Below are 22,532 nucleotides of genomic sequence, written 5' to 3'. Positions count from 1 at the left end.
AAACGAGGAATTAAGAGGGCTAAAAGGGGTCATGAAATATCTTTAGCAAACAGGGTTAAGGAAAATCCCAAAGCCTTTTATTCATATATAAGGAGAAAGAGGGTAACTAGAGAAAGGATTGGCCCACTAAAGGACAAAGGAGGAATGTTATGCTTGGACTCAGAGAAAATGGGTGAGATTCTAAACGAGTACTTTGCATCGGTATTCACCGAGGAGAGGGACATGACGGATGTTGAGGTTAGGAACAGATGTTTGATTACTCTAGGTCAAGTCGGCATAAGGAGGGAGGAAGTGTTGGGTATTCTAAAGGGCATTAAGGTGGATAAGTCCCCAGGTCCGGATGGGATCTATCCCAGGTTACTGAGGGAAGCGAGAGAGGAAATAGCTGGGGCCTTAACAGATATCTTTGCAGCATCCTTAAACACGGGTGAGGTCCCGGAGGACTGGAGAATTGCTAATGTTGTCCCCTTGTTTAAGAAGGGTAGAAGGGATAATCCAGGTAATTATAGACCGGTGAGCCTGACGTCAGTGGTAGGGAAGCTGCTGGAGAAGATACTGAGGGATAGGATCTATTCCCATTTGGAAGAAAATGGGCTCATCAGTGATAGGCAACATGGTTTTGTACAGGGAAGGTCATGTCTTACCAACTTAATAGAATTCTTTGAGGAAGTGACAAAGTTGATTGATGAGGGAAGGGCTGTCGATGTCATATACATGGACTTCAGTAAGGCGTTTGATAAGGTTCCCCATGGCAGGCTGATGGAGAAAGTGAAGGCGCTTGGGGTCCAAGGTGTACTCGCTCGATGGATAAAGAACTGGCTGGGCAACAGGAGACAGAGAGTAGCAGTAGAAGGGAGTTTCTCAAAATGGAGACGTGTGACCAGTGGTGTTCCACAGGGATCCGTGCTGGGACCACTGTTGTTTGTGATATACATTAATGATTTGGAGGAAAGTATAGGTGGACTGATTAGCAAATTTGCAGACGACACTAAGATTGGTGGAGTAGCAGATAGTGAAGGGGACTGTCAGAGAATACAGCAGAATATAGATAGATTGGAGAGTTGGGCAGAGAAATGGCAGATGGAGTTCAATCAGGGCAAATGCGAGGTGATGCATTTTGGAAGATCCAATTCAAGAGTGAACTATACAGTAAATGGAAAAGTCCTGGGGAAAATTGATGTCCAGAGAGATTTGGGTGTTCAGGTCCACTGTTCCCTGAAGGTGGCAACGCAGGTAAATAGAGTGGTCAAGAAGGCATACGGCATGCTTTCCTTCATCGGACGGGGCATTGAGTACAAGAGTTGGCATGTCATGTTACAGTTGTATAGGACTTTGGTTCGGCCACATTTGGAATACTGCGTACAGTTCTGGTCGCCACATTATCAAAAGGATGTGGATGCTTTGGAGAGGGTGCAGAGGAGGTTCACCAGGATGTTGCCTGGTATGGAGGGCGCTAGCTATGAAGAGAGGTTGAGCAGATTAGGATTATTTTCATTAGAAAGACGGAGGTTGAGGGGGGACCTGATTGAGGTGTACAAAATCATGAGAGGTATAGACAGGGTGGATAGCAAGAGGCTTTTTCCCAGAGTGGGGGTTTCAATTACTAGAGGACACGAGTTCAAAGTGAAAGGGGAAAAGTTTAGGGGGGATATGCGTGGAAAGTTCTTTACGCAGAGGGTGGTGGGCACCTGGAACGCATTGCCAGCGGAGGTGGTAGATGCGGGCACGATGGATTCTTTTAAGATGTATCTAGACAGATACATGAATGGGCAGGAAGAAAAGAGATACAGAACCTTAGAAAATAGGCGACATGTTTAGAGAGAGGATCTGGATCGGCGCAGGCTTGGAGGGCCGAAGGGCCTGTTCCTGTGCTGTAATTATCTTTGTTCTTTGTTCTTTGTTTATCACCAAAATGCTCTCCCACTGCCACTCCTTCCACCTGCCCATCTTCATTTCCTAAAACTAAGTCTAAAACTGTGCCCTCTCTTGTTAGACTTGCTACATGCTGGGCAAAAAAGTTCTCCTGAATACACCTCAAGAATTCTGCTCCCTCAATTCCTTTCACACTAAAACTATCCCAGTTAATATTGGGGTAATTAAAATCCCCTACTATTACTACTCTATTGTTCTTGCACTTCTCAGAGATTTGCCTCCATATCTGCTCTTCTATCTCCCTCTGACTGTTTGGGGGTCTATAATACACTCCCAGCAGTGTGATTGTCCCTTTTTTTGTTCCTTAGCTCAATCCATACGGCCTCATTTGATGAACCTTCCAACATATCATCCCTCCTCACAGCTGTAATAGTTTACTTGACCAAAATTACCACTCCCCCTCCTTTCTTATCCCCCTTTCTATCGGTGCCAAAGAATGGGGCTGGAAAGAAACATTTCATAACAGGAGAAGCAAACAGTGGATTTTGGTGAGAGTTTGCATGTACTGACACTCCTTAAAACCTATCTGTTTGACCAAGCTTTTGGTCACCTATCTTAATATCTCCTAATGTGCAATGGTGTCAAGTATTTGTCTGATAACACTTCTGTGAAACACCTTAGGTTTCACTACATTTAAGGTGGTATATAAATACAAGTAGTTGTTGTTATTTCCAAGAATTTGATTTTGTCAGATGTATGGTGATCTGATTCTTTAACTCCTATAACATATGTCTAGTATATCTTATTCATACAGTAAGCTGCATAGCAATGTGTTTTTTAATGCTGTCACTAAGTTGAAAGACAGAAGGCGCGGTGCTCATGGCGCTCAAAAACGTGGCGGTAACGAGATAGAAATCACGAGTGGGATTGAAGCAGTGACATAACTGTTGTTTCGCGTGCCTCCCCTGACTTTTCTTTATTATGTGACCTGTTTGATGGATGCTCAAGATGTTTGAGGCAGCTTTGCATAGTGTGTGTGATGGCAGAGAGTGGCCAAGAGTGGGGCAGTCGCAGGTTTTGATGGTGAAAGGTGAAATGTGGTGCAGTGGAGTGTTGCAGGCTGACTCACCCATCACCTGACCAGTTTGCACTATGGATGAATAACATACCAATACTGTGTTATGAGTGCCTGTAACTCACAGTGTATTATTCTGGTGCTAATGTGCACCAATGCATTAACTTGTTTCTCTCTTTGAAGCCGCGACACAAATTAACTGTTCTAAATCGACAGGCCATGAGGTAAATTAGAGGCTAATTGGTCTCAGATAAATTCAAATATCTATTAGTGGGTGTTTTCTATTGCTATGGAAGTTTCTTCATTGCTTGGAGGGGTGCTTGTAAACCCCATTTCCGCACTGAGTTAACTGGCTTTTTTTCTCTCTTTTTAATTTTTCTTGAAGCATGCCGCCAAAGTTTGCAGCTGTAATACTTAGAGTAGAAGATTCAAATCATTTACACCTGCACACTTATACCTATAACCTTTCACTAAGTTTTGATTTTGTTACAATTTTCTTTCATTGCAGACTTTAATAAACAGCGTGATTTACCTGCAGTTGTTTCTGTCCAATATATTTGGAGGACCTATATGCAAAACAGGAAACCCAGTGACTGATGATATAAAACGTATTGATGAATTGGTGAGTAAGCAAGTAGAGGTATCGGGTAAAACCTCTTGACTGTTTACTAGTTTTAGCAGTTTTAGTTTTACCTGTTTTAGTTTTACCTATCGCTCTCAGAAATGTCCCCAAAGTGCTTCCCATGTAATGGATATCTTTGAAGCATTATACCACTGTGCATTGGTGGTGGAGGGAGTGAATGTTTGTGGTTGGGGTGTCAATCAAGCAGGCTGCTTTTTCCTGGATGGTGTTGAGCTTCTTGAGTGTTGTTGGAGCTGCACCCATCCAGGCAACTGGAGAGTATTACATCACATTCCTGACTTGTGCCTTGTAGATAGTGAACAGGCTTCGGGGAATCAGGTGATGCAGAACTCGCTGCAGAATTCCTAGCCTCTGACCTGCTCTTATATTTACATGGTTAAAAGTGACACCCATTGTTCACAGCAAGACCCCACAATCAGCAATGAGATGAATGACCAATTAGTCCTGTATTGAACAGTGTTGATTAAATTAGGACCAGGGCACAGAGACTTAATTCAGTCTTTATTTTTAAGTAGTAGATTCTCACCTTATTTTGATAGAATATTTTGATCTTGCATTATTATTTATAGTTAAAGAACAAAACTTAGGCACGTTGGGAAGCAAGAGAAATAGAGTTGGTTGGAGCAGAGTTTATCCGCAGTACAAGATTTTTGTTTTCGCATTCTTGGGATGTTGGCGTCATTGTCAAGATTGGAATTTATTGTCCATCTCTAGTTGCCCAGAAAGGTGGTGGTGGGCCATCTTGTTAAACTGCTGATGGTTTGATAAAGTTGAGTAGCTTACTATGCCACTTTAGAGGGCAATGAAAAGTCAACCACATTTTTGTAGGACTGAATCACAGGCAGGACAGACCGGGTAAAGAAGGTAGGTTTCCTTCCCTAAAGGACATAAGCCTGGTGAGCAATTTTTAAAATTTGTTCATGGGATGTGGGCATGCTGGGCAGACCAGCATTTATTGACCATCCCTCATTGCCCTCGAGAAGGTGGTGGTGAGCTGCCTTCTTGAACCGCTGCAGTCCATGTGAGGTAGGTACACCCACAGTGCTGTTAGGAAGGGAGTTCCAGGATTTTGACACAGTGACAGTGAAGGAACGGCGATATAGTTCCAAGTCAGGATGGTGTGTGACTTGGATGGGAACTTGCAGGTGGTGGTTTTCCCATGCATCTTCTGCCCTTGTCCTTCTAGTTGGTAGAGGTCGCGAGTTTGGAAGGTGCTGTCTGGGGAGCCTTGATGCGTTGCTGCAGTGCATCTTGTAGATGGTACACACTGCTGCCACTGTGCATTGGGGGTGGAGGGAGTGAATGTTTGTGGATGGGGTGCCAATCAAGTGAGCAGCTTTGTCCTGGATGATGTTGAGCTTCTTGAGTGTTGTTGGAGCTGCACCCATCCAGGCAAGTGGAGAGTATTCCATCACACTCCTGACTTGTGCCTTGTAGATGGTGGACAGGCTTTGGGGAGTCAGGAGGTGAGTTACTCGCTGCAGACTTCCTAGCCTCTGACCTGCACTTATATTTATATGGCTACTCCAGTTCAGTTTCTGGTCAATGGTAACCCCCAGGATGTTGATAGCGAGGGGTTCAGCAATGGAAATGCCATTGAATGTCAAGGGGAGATGGTTAGATTCTCTCTTTTTGGATATGGTCATTGCCTGGCACTTGTGTGGTGTGAATATTACCGCCACTTATCAACCCAAGCCTGGATATTGTCCAGGTCTTGCTGCATTTCTACACGGACTGCTTCAGTATTTGAGGAGTTGCGAATGGTGCTGAACATTGTGCAATCATCAGCGAACATCCCCACTTCTGACCTTATGATTGAGGGAAGGTCGTTGATGAAGAAGCTGAAGATAGTTGGGCCTAGGACACCACCCTGAGGAACTCCTGCAGTGATGTCCTGGAGCTGAAATGATTGACCTCTAACAACCACAACCATCTTCCTTTGCATTAGGAATGACTTCAACCAGCAGACGATTTCCCCCTGATTCCCATTTACCTCAATTTTGCTAGGGCTCCTTGATGCCTCACTGGGTCAAATGCTGCCTTGATGTCAAGGGCTGTCAGTCTTACCTCACCGCTTGAATTCAGCTCTTTTGTCCATGTTTGAACCAAGGCTGTAATAAGGTCAGGAGCTGAGTGGCCCTGGCAGAACCCAAACTGAGCGTCACTGAGCAGGTTATTGCGAAACAAGTGCCACTTGATAGCACTATTGATACACCTTCCATCGCTTTACTGATGATTGAGAGTAGACTGATGGGGCGGTAATTGGCCGGGTTGGATTTGTCCTGCTTTTTGTGTACTGGACATACCTGGGCAATTTTCCACATTGCCTGGTAGATGCCAGTGTTGCAGCTGTACTGGAACAGCTTGGCAAGGTTTTCAGTACTATTGCTGGAATATTGTCAGGGCCCATAGCCTTTGCAGTATCCAGTGCCTTCAGTCGTTTCTTGATATCATGTGAAGTGAATCGAATTGGCTGATGACAGGCATCTGTGATGGTGGGGACCTCAGAAGGAGAGGGACACAAAACTGTGGCAAACAGCATCTTCACTGGCAGGAGGATGTAGTTACAGCATGTCAAGTTTGCCTAGGCTGGTTGCTGTATAAATGTGGGTATAGGAATTAACAATGGAAACAGTGGGACAGAAATGTGACAACAGGAAATAAGATTTTATAGGCAGGCTGACAAATGATTTTTATAGATAGGTATCTCACCTTCTGGCTCCGTTGTAGCTTTTTGCCCCTTGATTCCGAAGGTTGTGGGTTCAAGTCCCACCCCAGAGACTTGAGCACAAAATAAAGGCTGGTACTCCCACTGCAGTACTGAGGGAACACTGCACTGTCAGAGGTGCTGTCTTTCAGATGAGATGTTTAACTGAGGCCCCCTCTGCTCTCTCAGGTGGACATAAACGATCCCATGGCCTCATTCCGAAAAAGGGCAGAGGCGTTCTCCCCTGGTGTCCTAGCCAATATTTATCTCTCAATCAACATCACCAAAACAAATTGTCCATCCACGTTGCTGTTTGTGGAATCTTGCTGTGCGCAAATTGCCTGCTGCATTTTCTACATTATAACAGCTATAAAGAATTTTGAGATGTCCTGAGGACACCTAACACTGCAATCTCTTGAGAGAAATACATTTACTGATAACAGTTGCAATGTCCTGCAAAAACAGCCTTCCTATAAATTGGTATTGTGAGGTAGAAAGCAGCGGTTGAGTTTCTGAGCTCCTCTTTCAGACACAAATCAATTTTGTCGCCAACCAAATTGGTGCCTTCGGTGTCGACCGCAGTTATTCAATATAAACAGACTCTGCCAATGGTGTCAGCTTCCAGTGTCCATGTCTCATGCCGCTACCTCTAGTCCAAACGCAAGCTCACAGGAGTCACTAGGAAGCTGGGGGAGGACCTGGATTTACTGAATCCTGGAGAGTTTCAAAAGACAGAAAGACTTGCATTTACATTGCTGTATTTAATTTCACGTTGCTGTTGTTTACAGGAATTACATTGAATGCACAGCTGAGAAGGAAACAATTAAGCATAACTGGTCCGTGCTGGTGTTTGTGCTCCACATGAGCCTCCTCCCACTCTCTCTACACTACCCAAATATATTTCTATTGCTTTTTGTGTCTCCTCCCACAAGTGGAAACATATCTACATCTACCCTATCAAACTCTTTCATAATTATGAAGATCTCTAATGTGTCATCCTTCACTTTTCTGGGGTTAAGAGCCCCAACCTGTTTGGTCTCAAGAGCTGAGTCATCAGGAGTTATAGCCAACATTATGGCTCTTAATAGTTAGAAGTGTAAACAAACGTCTGCAAAATGCTGGAAATTGGAAATGAAAAACAGAAAAAGTTGGAAACGCAAAGCAATCAGAATCTGAGGCGAGGGCAAACAACCAACATTCGGAACTCAGAGGTTCTATCCAAGCGAAGTATGAGCTGAAACTGTTGATCATCTGTTCTGTCTGTAGTTGATGATTGATATGCTGTGTACTTCCAGCATTTTTTTGTTCTTTAAAGTTAAACGTTTCTGATGACCTTAACTGTATGCATTTTAAAAGGATGGCTCCCTAAAAGGGAGAGTCATTGTTGATAAAATGTCAGGTTATTTTTATGCTTCTTAAAATTTTCCTTTTGTGTTTTTTTAGGTTGGAAACTTGCCAAGTGATTATAAAATCCAGATAAAATATATTTCTAAAGTCCCTAATGTGGTATGTATATTCCAACGCATTTCACACATTGGCCTTAATGAGTTGCACATGTATTTGAATCGTCGGAGCCTGTGGAATGAGAAATTATGTCTCATGTTAAAACCCACCAGAAACCCTCGCGAGCATCAGTAAAAAAAAAATGCTCCTGAAGTTGAGTATTTTTAGAACATGCTAAAAATTGTCTTCACTATCGCAAACTCTTCACTGCTGCTACTGATGCTGCTAGCTGGTTAGACACTGGGGCCCTGCTATCATGTGGTCAGCTATAGTGCAGAACTCAGTGCATTCGTCTTGGACCCCAAAAGAAGGGGCCCGGTGTAGCAACTTTAATTTAATAAGATGCTCCAAGGTGCTGCATGGGAGCGTTATAAAGCAAAATTTGATACTGAGCCACACATGTTGATATTAGGGCAGATGGCCAAAAGCTTGGTCAAAGAGATAGATTTTAAGGAATGCCTTAAAGGAGGAAAGAGAGATGGAGAGGCAGAGAGGTTTAGGGAGGGAATTCCGAACCTGAGGGCCTTGAAGGCATGATCATCAATGGTGGAGCAATTAAAGTCGGGAATGCTCAAGAGACCAGAATTAGATGAGTGCAGATATCTCAGAGGAGTGCGGGGCTGAAGGAGATTATAGAGGCAGGAGAGCGACCCACTGAGTCTCAGCTGACAATGGCGCAGTGATTGTGGCGATTCCCCTGTGCTCTGGTTCAAATGTTGAGCATGGCATGTTCCAGCTGTTCAATAACATTTATGCGGCTTATTATTTTGCACAGACTAACAGTAAGTAATGGTTTTAAATCGCAGTTAGCTGTGTGACACAGGAACACACAAACCATTCCCAATGCACTTTGCCAAAATCTTCTAAAGCAAAAGTAATATCTAAAGAGCCATCAAATAAATATACTGTGATTTTATTTATGTTAGGTGCTGCGTAACAAAATTCCCAGATTGTGTTTTACTTGAGCCGAGGAATTAATCTCAGTAAAAATAGACTGTGGAAGGGTCAGGGGCACTTTGGCTTTCTATTCATTGATATACGGCACTAGTAATACAGCAATGCCCAGCCCTGGAATTGCTGTTTGCAGCTCATACACTCAAAGCAGCAGGTTGGTGTGTAATAGCTCAGTGCTGAGTTCAACGTGATGGGCTCAAGTTCCTGTCCAGGGACTTAGATGCATGACCCAGGCTTGATATGCTCAGACTACTGAGGGAAGTGCCGCACTGTCAGCGATGCTGTCTTTTAGGAGAGACATTAAACTGAGGCTCCACCGACCCTCTCAAGATCCCTTGACATTATTTCAAAGAGGAAATGAGGAGTGCTGCCTCGTGTCCTGGTCAATATTTATACCTCAATCAACGTTACTGGAACAGATTATCTGGTCACTATCACAGTGCTGTTTGTGGGATCTTGCTGTGCCCAAATTGACTGCCATGTTTCCCTATGTTACAACAGTGACCACACTTCAAAAGTATTTCATTGTCTGTATTGCGCTTTGGGATGTCCTGACGGTTGTGGAAAGTGTTATTTAAAATGCAAGTTCTTTCTTTATAAAGGGACTCCAAAATGTGTAGTTTAGCGGGTTTTATTTAGCATGGGGATGACTGTATTCATAAGCAAATCTTCTCTACATCATGTGTCGGGTGAAAATTATGCCTCACTCATTAACCCCTGGATTCCCAGGATATTGTCCCCTGTCAGCCACATGTTTGCATTAATTCTTAATGGGTAATTTCTTAATTCTTTTTTTTCTATTCAGACTGATACATGTTGGCTGCATTTAACAGTGCCTGAAATGTCCTTCAGCTTGGATGTCCTTCTAGAAAAGTTTGCCAAGAATTCGTCAAATTATTTAATTATCGAAAATCTCCACCGGGTTCTGGGTGGCATTCACAACTGTCTGTCTGACAACATTAAGGTACAATGTTTAGTGTCTCTTTGCTTGTGTGTTTAGCCTGCCATTATCTTCCTCTACTTGTGGGGAGTTGGCTGGTCGCAGTGGATAGGGGTGCTGCCACAGGCCTCAGTTTCCTCTGGGTGAGAGAGTGGGAACATCCCCTGAGGTTACTGTTCCCAACCACTGTTCAATGAGTTGGTTGTGTAATGCTCACGTGTGGACGTTAGCTGGTGCTATCAGCACCTTGACCTCCATTTGCCTCTTCTCCAGGTTGCATGGCAGAATGTGCCTCTATTTCTTTACCTGTTTTCAGGCAGTATAGAGACGAGGATAGCTGTACACTGACTAATGTCTCTCAGTCACAAGGAGGAGGGGGGATGGAAAATAGACCCAGGCTCCCACCACATTGGGTTCTTTTCAACTGTCCTGTTCCGGTGCCGCTTCAGGAGGATACTGGAAACTCCTGCCCAAAGACAGGTCGGCGTATTTAAATTGGGCAGTAATGACTACCTGACATCATGTGTTGCATATCCAGTCATTCACCCCTCAGTATTACTGATCTCGTACCTTCTACCTGTAATGGGTGGATGTCCAGTGTTGGACATTGCTGTGAAATGCTGAACAAATGGGTAGAAGCCATTTGATGGATGCTTCTTAAAGGCTCAATCCCACATCTTCAGCGGAGACCGCGACCAAGTTCAACTTTACAATGCTGCCCTTTTAAGTAGCTGCAGGTGTTGGACTCCTGCCCCAGCACTTCCTGCCTCCCCGAGTGATTGGAGGTGGGGAGGGATTCCAAAGGCCCAATTGGAACATTTATCAAGATGAGCAGCAGGTAACCAGGGTAGGCAGTAGCCCTACCCTGCCACACTTTAGCCAACTATTGCGCAAGAAAGAAATTCTAAGCCACAAAGTCTAGACAGCGCATCAAACCACTTGAGCCACAGTGCTGAAAGGATTTGACATCAAGACCTGCTCGGGTCTGCAAATGAAATCCGACCCGAACCCGACAGAACCACGTCCGACCCGAGTCCGACCCGGCCCGTTCCTTTGACTTTTTCCCGCGCCCGACCCGACCACCGGAATATAATCAACTTTATTGAAGAGGTTGTGCTCTACCTCGGATGGAATCACTCACTGCAGACTAGTGCAGAGTCCAAATGCACGTTTCCCGCCTTGACGTCCTGGCTGTCACTGTGTCCAACCCAGCCCGACCCGACCCGAGCCTGAATGCCGGACCTGGAAGAGCTCACCCAAACCCGACACATGTCGTCGGGTCCCATCGGGTTTGGATCGGATAGCCAAGGCTATGGGCCAAGTGCTGGCAAATGGGATTAGGTGGACAGGTCAGGTGTTTTAATGCATCGGTGCAGACTCGATGGGTCGAAGGGCCTCTTCTCTATTATTCTGTGATTCTGTGATTCTAATTTGGCACACATTTTAAGTCATCAATCTTTGTCCTTAGGTATCTGTCAATTATTCTTTTCCCACTAAAACATCAGAAGTAATTTTCCAATCATGTTAAGATGATGGGGACAGTTTTCTGAGGCGAGTGCCTCAATGACAATACCTTACTTGCCAGGAAAGTAATCAGGTATTTAGGTAACCATATGCGATTTCCAACACTCCTAAATTCCCAGTTGCTAAACAAATCGACTGGAGGGCTGAGAATTTGGCACTGACATTTCTGGTTGGATGCATTCCCAGAGGATTTTGTCACATGACACTCCGCCTCTTATTATCCCACCCAATCAAACAGCTTTTCTTTCACCCATCTCCAATTATTTTATGTTTCATCAGGGAAAGCATTCAAAGAAAATGAAAAAAGAAAGTTATTTTTAATGCCGCGATGACCTTTATCCTGGATGTTGCTCACAGCAGCACCCAGGAAATTAATTTCTGGAGATTTCAGGACCATCCTGGAGGTTGATCATTCCAACTGGGAGTAGGCTGTCAAGAACAATTACCCTTAAAATCTGTTTGAATCAACCTTTTCTTTCGGCATTTTGAATATTCCTGCTGTAGTCCTTTCAGAACTTGTAAACCTTTTGACATAGTGCATTTATTTGGGGATAGTGCAGGAAGATGGAGTTGAGGTAGAAGATCAGCCATGATCTTGTTGAAGGGAAGAACAGGCTAGAAAGGCCGAATGGCCATATGTCTTAATGTTTTTCTGTTCTTATGCATTGAAGCAGCCATGTAAAAGTTGGATCCTGACACCCTGGTGACTAACTATTCATATTTCTGTTTAGGACTATGGAAGTCCTATGGAAGAATCTGAGTTCAATTGTGAAAAATCCAATCTGGAGCCTAAACAATACTTTAATTACTTCAGTGAAATCATTACTGCATTCCAATCAGCGGAGGATAACAATCCATGTGATGCTGAGGTAGTCTGCAAGATGACGGAGCAACCAGACGCAGGTAGAGTTTAAGATGTTCCATTAGCACTGTTGACTTTCTGTAAGCGTTAATGTGAGATTTAACGCAGGATGTTGGGGCAGGGACTCCACAGCAGAGATTGATTTTTGCTGCACTAATGCACTTAGTGTTACTTTTGACTTTTCTTTTCAATAGGAGCTGTGTAAACTGCACCTTGGGATGGATATATTGGCCTTGGAAACTTGTGTTTCCTTGAGTATTGGTGATGTCATTGAGGTGTTTAAGATAAAAGAAAGACTTGCATTTATGTGGCACTATTCATGACCTCACAATGTCCCAAAGTGCTTCACAGCCAATGAAGTACTTTCCTTCAAGCCTAGTCACTGTTACAATGGAGGAAATAGGGGAGCCAATTTGCAAACAGCAAGGTCCCAGAAACTGAGAGATTAATATTGGCCAAAACATCCCTAAGCTTCTTCACCTTAGTGGTTGTTTGCAATTGGAGTCCTGGCGGAGGGATCAAGAGCCAGAGGGCACAAGCTTAAAATTAGAGCTAGGCCGTTCAGGAGTGAAACCAGGAGGTGCTTCTTCACACAAAGAGTAGTGGTAAATCTGGAATTTTCAGCCTCAAGAGGCTGAGAATACTGGGGGGGGCAATTAGAGTTTTCATGACTGAGATCGAAAGATATTTGTTGGGTTGGAATATCAAGGCCGGTAAATAGAGCTGATGTGCAGATCAGCCATGATCTAATTGAATGGTGGGGGAGCAAGCTTGGGGGTGGGATGGGGTACTGAGTGCTCTCCTCCTGTTCCTAATATTCTTTCAAACTTGTTATATCTCTGACGTGGAGTAGCGGATGCCCGGAGTTGATTTACAGATGTTGAAGTGGTCTTTGGTGAGTACAAAACTAGTGGCTGCACAAAACCCTGAAGAGTATGTGTTAGCACAGAGTAGAGGTCACGCACTCGTGGAAATTATCCCCAGCTCTTTGTTATTTCATGTTGATGCTGGCAAGGTCCTTTTTGTTTCTCTTTAATGCTGTTCATCTAAAAAAAAAGGTTGGCTTTGACTACTTGGGTGAGGAGGTCTTTGGGTGTGGGCGTGCGATGAGAAGTGAAACTTTCTACTGGAAACTTGCCATCTGCAAGTTCAGAAAAATGAATGTGCAGATAACAATGCTGCCTTCTGAGGAAATGACATGCTAAATTATGCATCAAGCATTCCAACACATTGAGCAACATTGAATTAAAGGGCATGATGTTCCTTTGTGAAAGAAAGAACACTCAAACTTAGGTTTATACATTACTTTACACGTCCTCAGGGTGTCGCAAAGAGCTTTGCAGCCAAAGACTTACTTTTTGAAGTATCGTCACTGTTTTGAAGGGAAACGCAGCCGCCAATTCACACATAATGAGGCCCCGCAAACAGCAGTGTGTCAAATGGTTAGTTGATAAGCTTTATTGACGTTAAATGATGAATATTAGCTAGGGCATCTGGAGAATGCTTTCCTTTTTTGGCATAGTGGCCATGGGACCTTGTACACCCATCTTAACGGGGAGACAAAGCCTTGGTTTAGTATCACTTTTGTAAAATGGCACTACTGACAGTGAGCACTCCCTCAGTACTGTCAGCTTAGATTTTGTACTCAAACCTCTGTTGTGGGGGATGAACCCATGACTTTGTGATGGAGAGACAAGAGTAACAACAACTGAACCAAGCTTCATATTTACTAATGATGCTAATAATGATAAGAGGTCACTCTGCGGTCAATGACTCTCAAAGAGCACTGGTCAGAAAACTACTAGAACCCAGTGCCTGATTTTCGGTCCAGTTAAATAAATGTATGAGTAAGTAGTGGCCTTGTAAATGTTTACGTGATTATGCGCACATAAAAGCATGGAGGTTGAAACCAATGGCAACCTGCTGGTCTGATGCTATTTAAGCTTCCACTCAGGATATGACGGTAGCGTTTGTAAAATGGGGTCATTGCTGATGGACTTCATTTGCTGAACTTGTATATCAACAACAATTTGCATTTATATAGTGCCTTTAATGTAGTAAAATGTCTCAAAGATCTTCAAGTAAAATTTGGGACTGAGCTACATAAGGAGATATTAGAGCAGATGAATATCAATATCCAGGTAGTTACCATTGACCAGAAACTTAACTGGATCAGCCATATAAATACTGTGGCAACAAGAACAAGTCAGAGGCTGAGAGTTCAGCGGCGAGTAACTCACCTCCTGACTCCGCAAGGCGTGTGATGGAATGCTCTCCACTTGCCAGGATAAGTACAGCTCCAACAACACTCGAGGCACGACACCATTGAGAACAAAGCAGCCCACTTGATCGGCACCCCATTCATCACCTTAAAATTCACTTCCTCCACCATCAGCACACAGTGGCAGCAGTGTGTACCATCTGCATGATGAACTGCAGAAAGTCACCAAAGCTTCTTCGACAGCACCTTCCAAACCCACGACCTCTTCCACCTAGAAGGACAAGGGCAGCAGATGCATGGGAACACCACCATCTGCAAGTTCTCCTCCAAGTCACATACCATCCTGACTTGGAACTATATCGCCGTTCCTTCACTGTCGCTGGGTCAAAAACCTGGAACTCCCTTCCTAACAGCGCTGTGGGTGTACCTACCCAACATGGACTGCAGCGGTTCAAGAAGGCAGCTCACCACCACCTTCTCAAGGGCAATTAGCATTGGGTAACAAATGCCGGACTTGCCAGAAACGCTCACATCCCATGAACGAATAAATAAATACAAATGACCAAACGCTTGTTGAAAGAGGCAGATTTTAAGGAGCATATTAAAGGAGGAGAGAGGAGTACAGAGGTAGGGAGAGTATTCCAGAGCTTGGGACCCAGGCAGCTGAAGGCATGGCCGCCAATGGCGGAGAAATGGAAATTGGGGGTGTGCAAGAAACCAGAATTGGATATCTCGGGGAGAATTGTAGGGCTGGGGGAGGTTGCAGAGACACGGAGGGACCAGGTCACAAAAGTGATTTAGAAACAAGGATGAAATTCCCAGCTCCATCCATAAAGTAAAAGTGTTCAAAGGGCATCGTCTATATTTATAGTTTGAAGTGTTTAGAGATGTCTCGCCAGATTGCAGTCTTCTGCTGACCATCTACATTCTCATGTCTGTTTTTCTGAAATGCTGATGTTTTTTTCCCATTTAATATCTGTGCCCTCTTCCATGACAACTGAAGGCACAGCAGTGATGTGCAATGGAAATTGGGGATGCACAAGAGGTCCGAGTTGGAGGAGCTCTGGGAGTGTTATAGGGCTGAATGAGGTGAGAGAAATAGCGAGGGGTGAGGCCATGGAGGGACTAGAAAACAAGGATGAAAATTTTAAAATCGAAGCATTGCCAGACCAGGAGCCAATGTACGCTATTGTATCATCAAGTATTAATCACAGTATCTCATCTGAAGAGTCCTGTGAGAAAGTAAGTTGTTAAAAGGACAGACTTAATGAAGATTACTTTTGGAAACAGAATCTATTTTGGCTTCCCATATGTTATGCTGGAAGCAATCACAGAATAGAACAATCAAGACTTTTTAACAACTGCACTTTATTTTTCCTGTTTGTTTAAATGAACTCTTGCTAGTTAGACAGCTATTCCAGATGTTTATCCAAGTGGGGATAGTTGTCCACCAGTAAACAACTGTTTTGAGTATAATCCAGGACAGGCTAGAGATCTTCCCGTGAGAACAGTCATGTCAATTCATGGGATGGTTTGGAAGCTCATGTGACTGCTCATTTTTACCCCATTCAGGAAGCCATGAAGTATATCTCCAGCGTTATCCAATGTTTCAACTAATTTTCCTTGGTTGGACAGGTTTGGAAGCAGTAAGAAAACTCCCACTTTCTGCTTAAACCTCTAGCTGAAAGTTGCAAGGTTGATTGTGATGGTAAAATGGAATGCATTAGAAATCTTACACCTACATGCTAACTCAGTCAACTTTTTCCACTATAAATCCCTTATGTCCATATGTATAATAGAAACCATCTCTAACAACTTGCCAGCTGAGACTCAGTTGGCAGAAGTCTTGCCTCTGAGTCAGAATGTTGTGAGTTCAAGACCCAGTCCAGAGAGTTGAGTACATGATCTAGGCTGGCACTCCTGGTGTGGTACTGAGGGAATGCTGTACTGTCAGAGGTGCTGCCTTTCAGATAAGATGTTAAAACTGTGGCTTGATCTGTCCTCTTGGGTGGATGCAAAAGTTCCCATGGCACTATTTTGCAGAAGAGTTGTCCCTGATGTTTTGGACAATATTTATCCTTCAACCATGTCACTAAAACAGGTTAGCTGATCATTTATCTCAATGAAGCAGCATTGAAGTTATCTTATTATAAGAGCTCTGTATTCAAGCCATGAAATGTCCATTTTTAGGTTTGCGAGACCTTTTTTTTATTCTTTCATGAGTTGTAAGCATCACTGGCAAGGCCAGTTTTGCTGCCCATCCCTAATTGCCCTTGACAACAGAGGACAGTTAAGAGTCAACCACTTTACTCTGGGTCTGTAGTCACATGTAGGCCAGACCAGATAAGGACAGCAGATTTCCTTTCCTAAAGGACATTAGTAAACCAATTGGGTTTTTACAGCAAGCAATGGTAGTTTCATGGCACCATTACTGATTCTAGCACTAGCTTTCAATTCCAGATTTTTAATAATTGAATTTATTAATTAATTGAATTTAAATTCCACCAGTTGCCATGGTGGGATTTGAACCCGTGTCCCCAGGGTATTAGCCTGGGTCTCTGGATTACTTGTTCGGTGATATTACCACTACACAACCACCTCCCCACTTACAGGGGTGTCTCCAAAGGAATTTAAAAGTCCACTGCTGAACACAGGCTTAAGATGCACTTAGACTTAGGAAAACAAAAACTTTGCTTTCCATTACTTTTATCATGGTACGTGGGGAGGGTGAGGGAGGTTGCACTTTAATGAAGAACAATGAGCTTATCAAACATCTGAGTCCACCTGAACTGTGCTTAATAATCTGCAAGCAGCACCTTTTATAATGGACTTTCATGGTGACAGAAAAGGGTTATCATCATCTGACCCTTCCTGCTACCAGCACCAGTGGTGGAAATAGTCGGGACTGCAATCAGCTTCTTGCCTTTAATTTTCACTGTTCTCTCTTTTTTAGCGGTGAATGAGTTTTATTTGATTGCATTGATTGAGTGAAGCAGATCTAATAACTTGAGAGCAAAGTACTGTAGATGCTTGAAATCTGAAATAAATACAGAAAATACTGGAAATACTCAGCAGGTCGGGCAGCATCTGTGAAGGGAAACCGTTAACGGGCTGAATTTTATTGGCCCACTAGAGACAGGAAAGGAGGTGGGGACCCATAAACTTGTTTGAGAAGGTAGGGGGCGGAGTCCCCGTTGCCTTCCCAACACCTCGGAATTTAGTCTGGGGCAGGGAAGGGCGAAGATGGCCAATTGAGGCCCTTAATTGGCCAGTTAATAGCCACTTAAGGGCCTCTTCCTGCTGCCGCGGGTATTTTACCAGCAGCTGGTAGGAGCCTTGGCCACATGGGTAAGTCGCTCAGTAAAACAAGGCGGCCTCCCTGTAGGCTGCAGGAAGGGGGTGGAGGGTGATGGGGCCCTCCTCCATGGGAAATCTGTGGCCCTCAGAGGGCCCCCGGCGGCATAGGCTGCCCTTCCATTAACAACCCTCCCCTCACCTGCCCGCCCTGCTGGAGCCTGCCAGACTGGCCCCAGTGACCCCACCACACTTACCTGGGGTCCAGGGCTCCAGTACTGGTCCTGATCCTGGGCCCTTTGTAGTACTGGCAGTGGCCACCACTCCCAGTGGCACTGCCATATTACTGAGCTGCTGGCCCTCTGATTGATTGGCTGGCAGCTGTTGGAGGTGGGATCCCCATCCTTAAAGGGACAGGGACCTCCCCCCTCCCCCACTGCCGGGGTGGGGGGGGGGGGGGTGGGTGGGTGGGGTCTCCAAACGGTTAAGGCGGGGTTCCCCTCACCTTTTGGGTCTGGCATCAGGACCCCCCCACGAGCACCATAAAAGCCAGCCCAACGTTTGAGGTTGGTGATCCTTCATCAGAATCTAATAACTGTTGCTCCGTATATTTGCATGAGTCCTGCTGCTCCTGGTTCCACAGAGAATTTTACTTTAAAACTTTAAACTTACTTCTTGTTCTCCCTCCTCTAGAATTCTCATCCCTCATTTCAAATCCCTCCATGGTCTCGCTGCTCCCTATCTCTGTAATCTCTTCCAGCCCTACAACCCTCCGAGATCTCTGCGCTCCTCTAATTCTGGTCTCTTGAGCATCCCCAATTTCTGTCGCTCCACCATTGGCAGCCATGCCTTCAGCTGCCTGGGTCCTGAGCTCTGAAATTCCCTCCCTTAATTCTCTCTACCTCTCTTTCCTCCTTTAAGATGTTCCTTAAAACCTACTTCTTTCCCCAAGCTTTTGGTCATCTGTCCCAATATCTCCTTGTGAGGCTCGGTGTCAGTTTTTGTCTGATCACACTCCTGTGAAGCGTTTGGGGATATTTTACTACATTAAAAGCGCTATATAAATAAAAGATTTTGTTGTTTGTGTAATGGCGTAAGACAGGTGAGAGGGAATTGGCAGACCATTTTGCATCTTTCCACTGACTTCAAAATCTACCCTGAGGTTTTCTCAACAGCAGCACAGATGACAGGAGCAATGAATAAATTGCCAATTTATACAAACCAGCGGTTCGAACAATGTGCAGTTTTACACACAGCCATCGTGGAAAGGGCAATTTAACCCTTTTAACCCCAGTATCATTCTGATGCAGCTTCACAGCTTTATTAGAGAGACTTTGAAAGATTTTCCATTGAAGTGGTTAAGTTAAATCCATTCACCCTTGCTTTCCCTATGCAGTTGCATAAGGTTGTAAATATAGACTGGAATAAGGCCTGTCAGCCTGTAAATCACACTCCTTCCACAAGCCTTATCATGGACTTTCCTCGACCTATTCTATCTCAATAAAGGCCTCAACATAAACATTCCCTTATTGCCGCAGTCAATCAAGCCAAATGGAGATTGTTTATCTGCCGAAGCATCGCCCTCTGCTGAAGTGGGTTTGTAATGTGTCGCGGCCTATTTGATCATAAAACCCCTTCCAGACATTGACCCGATGCCAGTGCATTTCCCAGCATTGCCACACACCATCGTCCCCCCCACCACCAATTCACACAACAGGAACCATCAAGAGATCGTGGAATACTCGATCATCCTATCAACAACAACTTGCATTTAATATAGCACCTTTAACGTAGGGCTGAATTTTATGCACAGCGATGGGAGTAAAATGGCGGCCCGCACCCGCAGGCTTTACTCCGCTGAGCCACCGCGATATTAAACGCAGCGGCTCACTTACATGGCCTGGGCGGACTGCCTCACCCCCCCCACACCCCCGCCAATGATGTGGAGGGGGCAGGCAGGCCGTACCCGGCAACGGTATCCGGCGCCATTGCGCAGGCGTCAGCGCCATTTTTAAAGGGCTTCAAGCTCTTGCATGTAATTTGAATTATTAAAGAAATAGTCACTTATAATTTATTCAAACAAGTTAAATAAAGGTTTCAAGCCCCTCTCCCACCCAACAATGACCAAACAATTTATTACTTGCCCTATCCCCCCGCAAAATACTTACCCTGTGCACCTGACCTTCCCCCCCTTCTCACAACCCACTTGACCAATGAAATTAGTTATACCCCGCTCCCCACCCTCCCGCACTGAGAAACTTACCTGCTCCCCCCTCTCCACCAGTGTACCGCCTTACATCAACGGTCGGAGATCCAATGGTGTGGGAGTACCGGCCACCGGCTCCAATATGGCACTGGAATGGATGGCAGGAGCGAGTAAGTATTTAATTCAGTAATTGGCATTTTTTTTAGTATGTAAATTTGGCTCCCGTCGCCGTGTTGCAGGGGGCTGCCACGAGGCCTTGCCGCCACCGGCAATATGGGGCTGGGCCTTCCCGGTGTCGAGGTCCGCGGCGGGCCTCTCCTGGAGTCATTTTCCAGGCCCCCTCCCGCCACAACACCAAACGTCGGGGGAGGGGGGGGGGTCATTAAAATCCAGCCCATAGTAAAATCTCTCAAGCTGCTTCAAAGAAGCATAATGAGAGAAAAAATGACAGTGGGCCAAAGAAAAAAATGTTAGGATAGGTGACCAAAAATTTGATCAGAGGTCAGTTTTAAGAAGCATCTTAAAGGGAGAGAAATGGAGAGGGTTAAGGAGGGAATTCCAGAGCTGAGGGCAACCCAGGGGGGAAAAAAAATTATAGGAGTATTAAAAAAAAAAATTCAACGCTTTGGTTTATTAGTTATAAGTTATAAAAATGTTGCTGATGAGAAAGAAAAGGATGTTTGACCAGCAAGAATCATCCAATCGGATAATGAAGAATCTGTTCACTTTCCAATTGGCATGGCAAGATGTTGTGCCATGAAAATGGCCATGTTGGGCGAGTGATGGGGCGGGCGCATGTGGGGGCAGGGAAATTGGAGGGAGGCAGTCCTGTGACGAAAAGTCCAAGAATACATCTCAGCCAACCCTACCATCAGGTCAACTAAGGGTTACATGGGATTTACAACACAGAAACAGGCCATATTCTAACCACTCTGAGTAAAGAAGTTTCTCCTGAATTCCTTATTGGATTTCTTATCTTATATTTCTGGCCCCTAGTTTGGTATCTTCCCACCCCATCCTGGTGTGTTACGTTATTAAACCAAACAGACTGGCAGTTACTACTGCCTTGACAGTGTTGCATGTTAATCTGTTAATTGTGTGTCAATGGTTTGATTATATGCAGGTGAAGGGTGTTAATTGGGGTCTTAGTTGAGCACTTATAAGCAGACACTCACTGAGACAGGTTTTTGAGTGAGGAGTTACATGTTTGTAAGCCTTTTATTCTGCACAATAAATGTGAAACTGAGTAAATATAGGCTCCAGCATTATCCTTCCATAACAAGCTTTCTGGAATTTAACATCACACACATCCTAAGGTCACTTCATGGAAAATTGGACAGGCTCCATTGCAATCATCCTCATCCAATTTGCCTCTCTGCACTTTGATCAAGTAATACTTTACATCCAGGCAGTATAGGCAAAAAATCTAGCCCCTGGTCATTCTCATGGTGTGTCAGTTTTAAAGCTCTAGTTCTGTGTTAAAAGTCCAAGTCAAGCAGCCTACTTAAACCTACATCACCTATGCCCCTCAACATTTGAAAGCTCTTTGGATATGTATCAAAAATTATAGTAAATAACATAACAGTCCAAACAAAATGATATGGCAGAACTGTACTGTTTCGGCCGTATTATTGCTCCAAGCACAGCTGAAATGATACATTAATAGCTCTCTTCAAAGAAAATAATATCAAGAATGTTTGCTGAGAATCCCATTGAACGGTTAGCACTAAGTCAAATGTTACACCAACATAAAAACTTGCATTTATTTTTTTATTCATTCATGGGATGTGGGCATCGCTGGCTAGGACAGCATTTATTGCCCATCCCTAATTGCCCTTGAGAAGGTGGTGGTGAGCCGCCTTCTTGAACCGCTGCAGTCCATGTGGGGTAGGTACACACACAGTGCTGTTAGGGATGGAGTTCCAGGATTTTGATCCAGCGACAGAGAAGGAAAGGCGATATAGTTCCAAGTCAGATGGTGTGTGACTTGGAGGGGAACTTGCAGGTGATGGTGTTCCCATGCATCTGCTGCCCTTGTCCTTCTATGTGGTAGAGGTCATGGGTTTGGAAGGTGCTGTCAAAGGAGCCTTGGTGCATTGCTGCAGTGCATCTTATTTAGCACCTTTAATGTTTTAAAACATCCCAGTGCACTTCATGGGAATGTAATCAGACAGAATTTGACACTGAGTCACATAAGGAGAATTAGAACAGGTGACCAAAAGCTTGGTCAAGGAGGTAGGTTTTAAGGAATGTCTTAAAGGAGAAATGAGAGATAGAGAAGCGGAGAAGTTTAGGAAGGAAATTCTAGGACTTGTGGCCAGTGTGGGATGAAGGGAATCAGGAATGCACAAGAAGCCAGTAATGGAGTCATGCAGAGTTCACGGAGGGTTGTGGGTCTGGAGAAGGTTGCAGAGATAGGGAGGGGCAAGGCAATGAAGGAATTTGAATACAAGAATGAGAATTTTATATTTGAGGCGTTGCTGGACCAGGAACCAATGTAGGTCAATGAGTACATAAGGTGATGCATGAACGGGACTGAAATTATAGTCGATTACAAACCTTGCCATATAATTTTTGACAGACCCAGTCACTTTTTATTTGCACGTCAGTACAAATTACCCTCACCCTAGAATAGGAATATATATGACGGATTGCAATCTAAATCAGTATTGTTGAGCTCGCTAGCTCAACATTATTTGTTTATTACTCTCCATCCTATTATCTTTGAACT

The 22,532-nt window shown here is 44.4% G+C and overlaps 1 protein-coding gene across 3 annotated transcripts in view; it reads left to right on the top strand.

Annotated features, from left to right (window-relative positions):
* kitlga (kit ligand a) overlaps window positions 1–22,532 on the top strand; it is a 122,387-nt gene that overhangs the window by 56,435 nt on the left and 43,420 nt on the right. For all 3 annotated transcript variants that reach the window (XM_068050279.1, XM_068050277.1, XM_068050278.1), the window contains 4 exons: window positions 3,456–3,569; window positions 7,741–7,803; window positions 9,560–9,718; window positions 11,950–12,121. In XM_068050279.1, coding sequence (XP_067906380.1) covers window positions 3,456–3,569; window positions 7,741–7,803; window positions 9,560–9,718; window positions 11,950–12,121 — 508 coding nt within the window. The remainder of the gene's footprint in view (window positions 1–3,455; window positions 3,570–7,740; window positions 7,804–9,559; window positions 9,719–11,949; window positions 12,122–22,532) is intronic.

Source organism: Heterodontus francisci, chromosome 18 (genome assembly GCF_036365525.1).
Source record: "Heterodontus francisci isolate sHetFra1 chromosome 18, sHetFra1.hap1, whole genome shotgun sequence".
Taxonomy (NCBI): Eukaryota; Metazoa; Chordata; class Chondrichthyes; order Heterodontiformes; family Heterodontidae; genus Heterodontus; species Heterodontus francisci.
The sequence above is the reverse complement of the archived record's forward strand: the minus strand, read 5'-3'. Positions and strand labels throughout refer to the sequence as shown.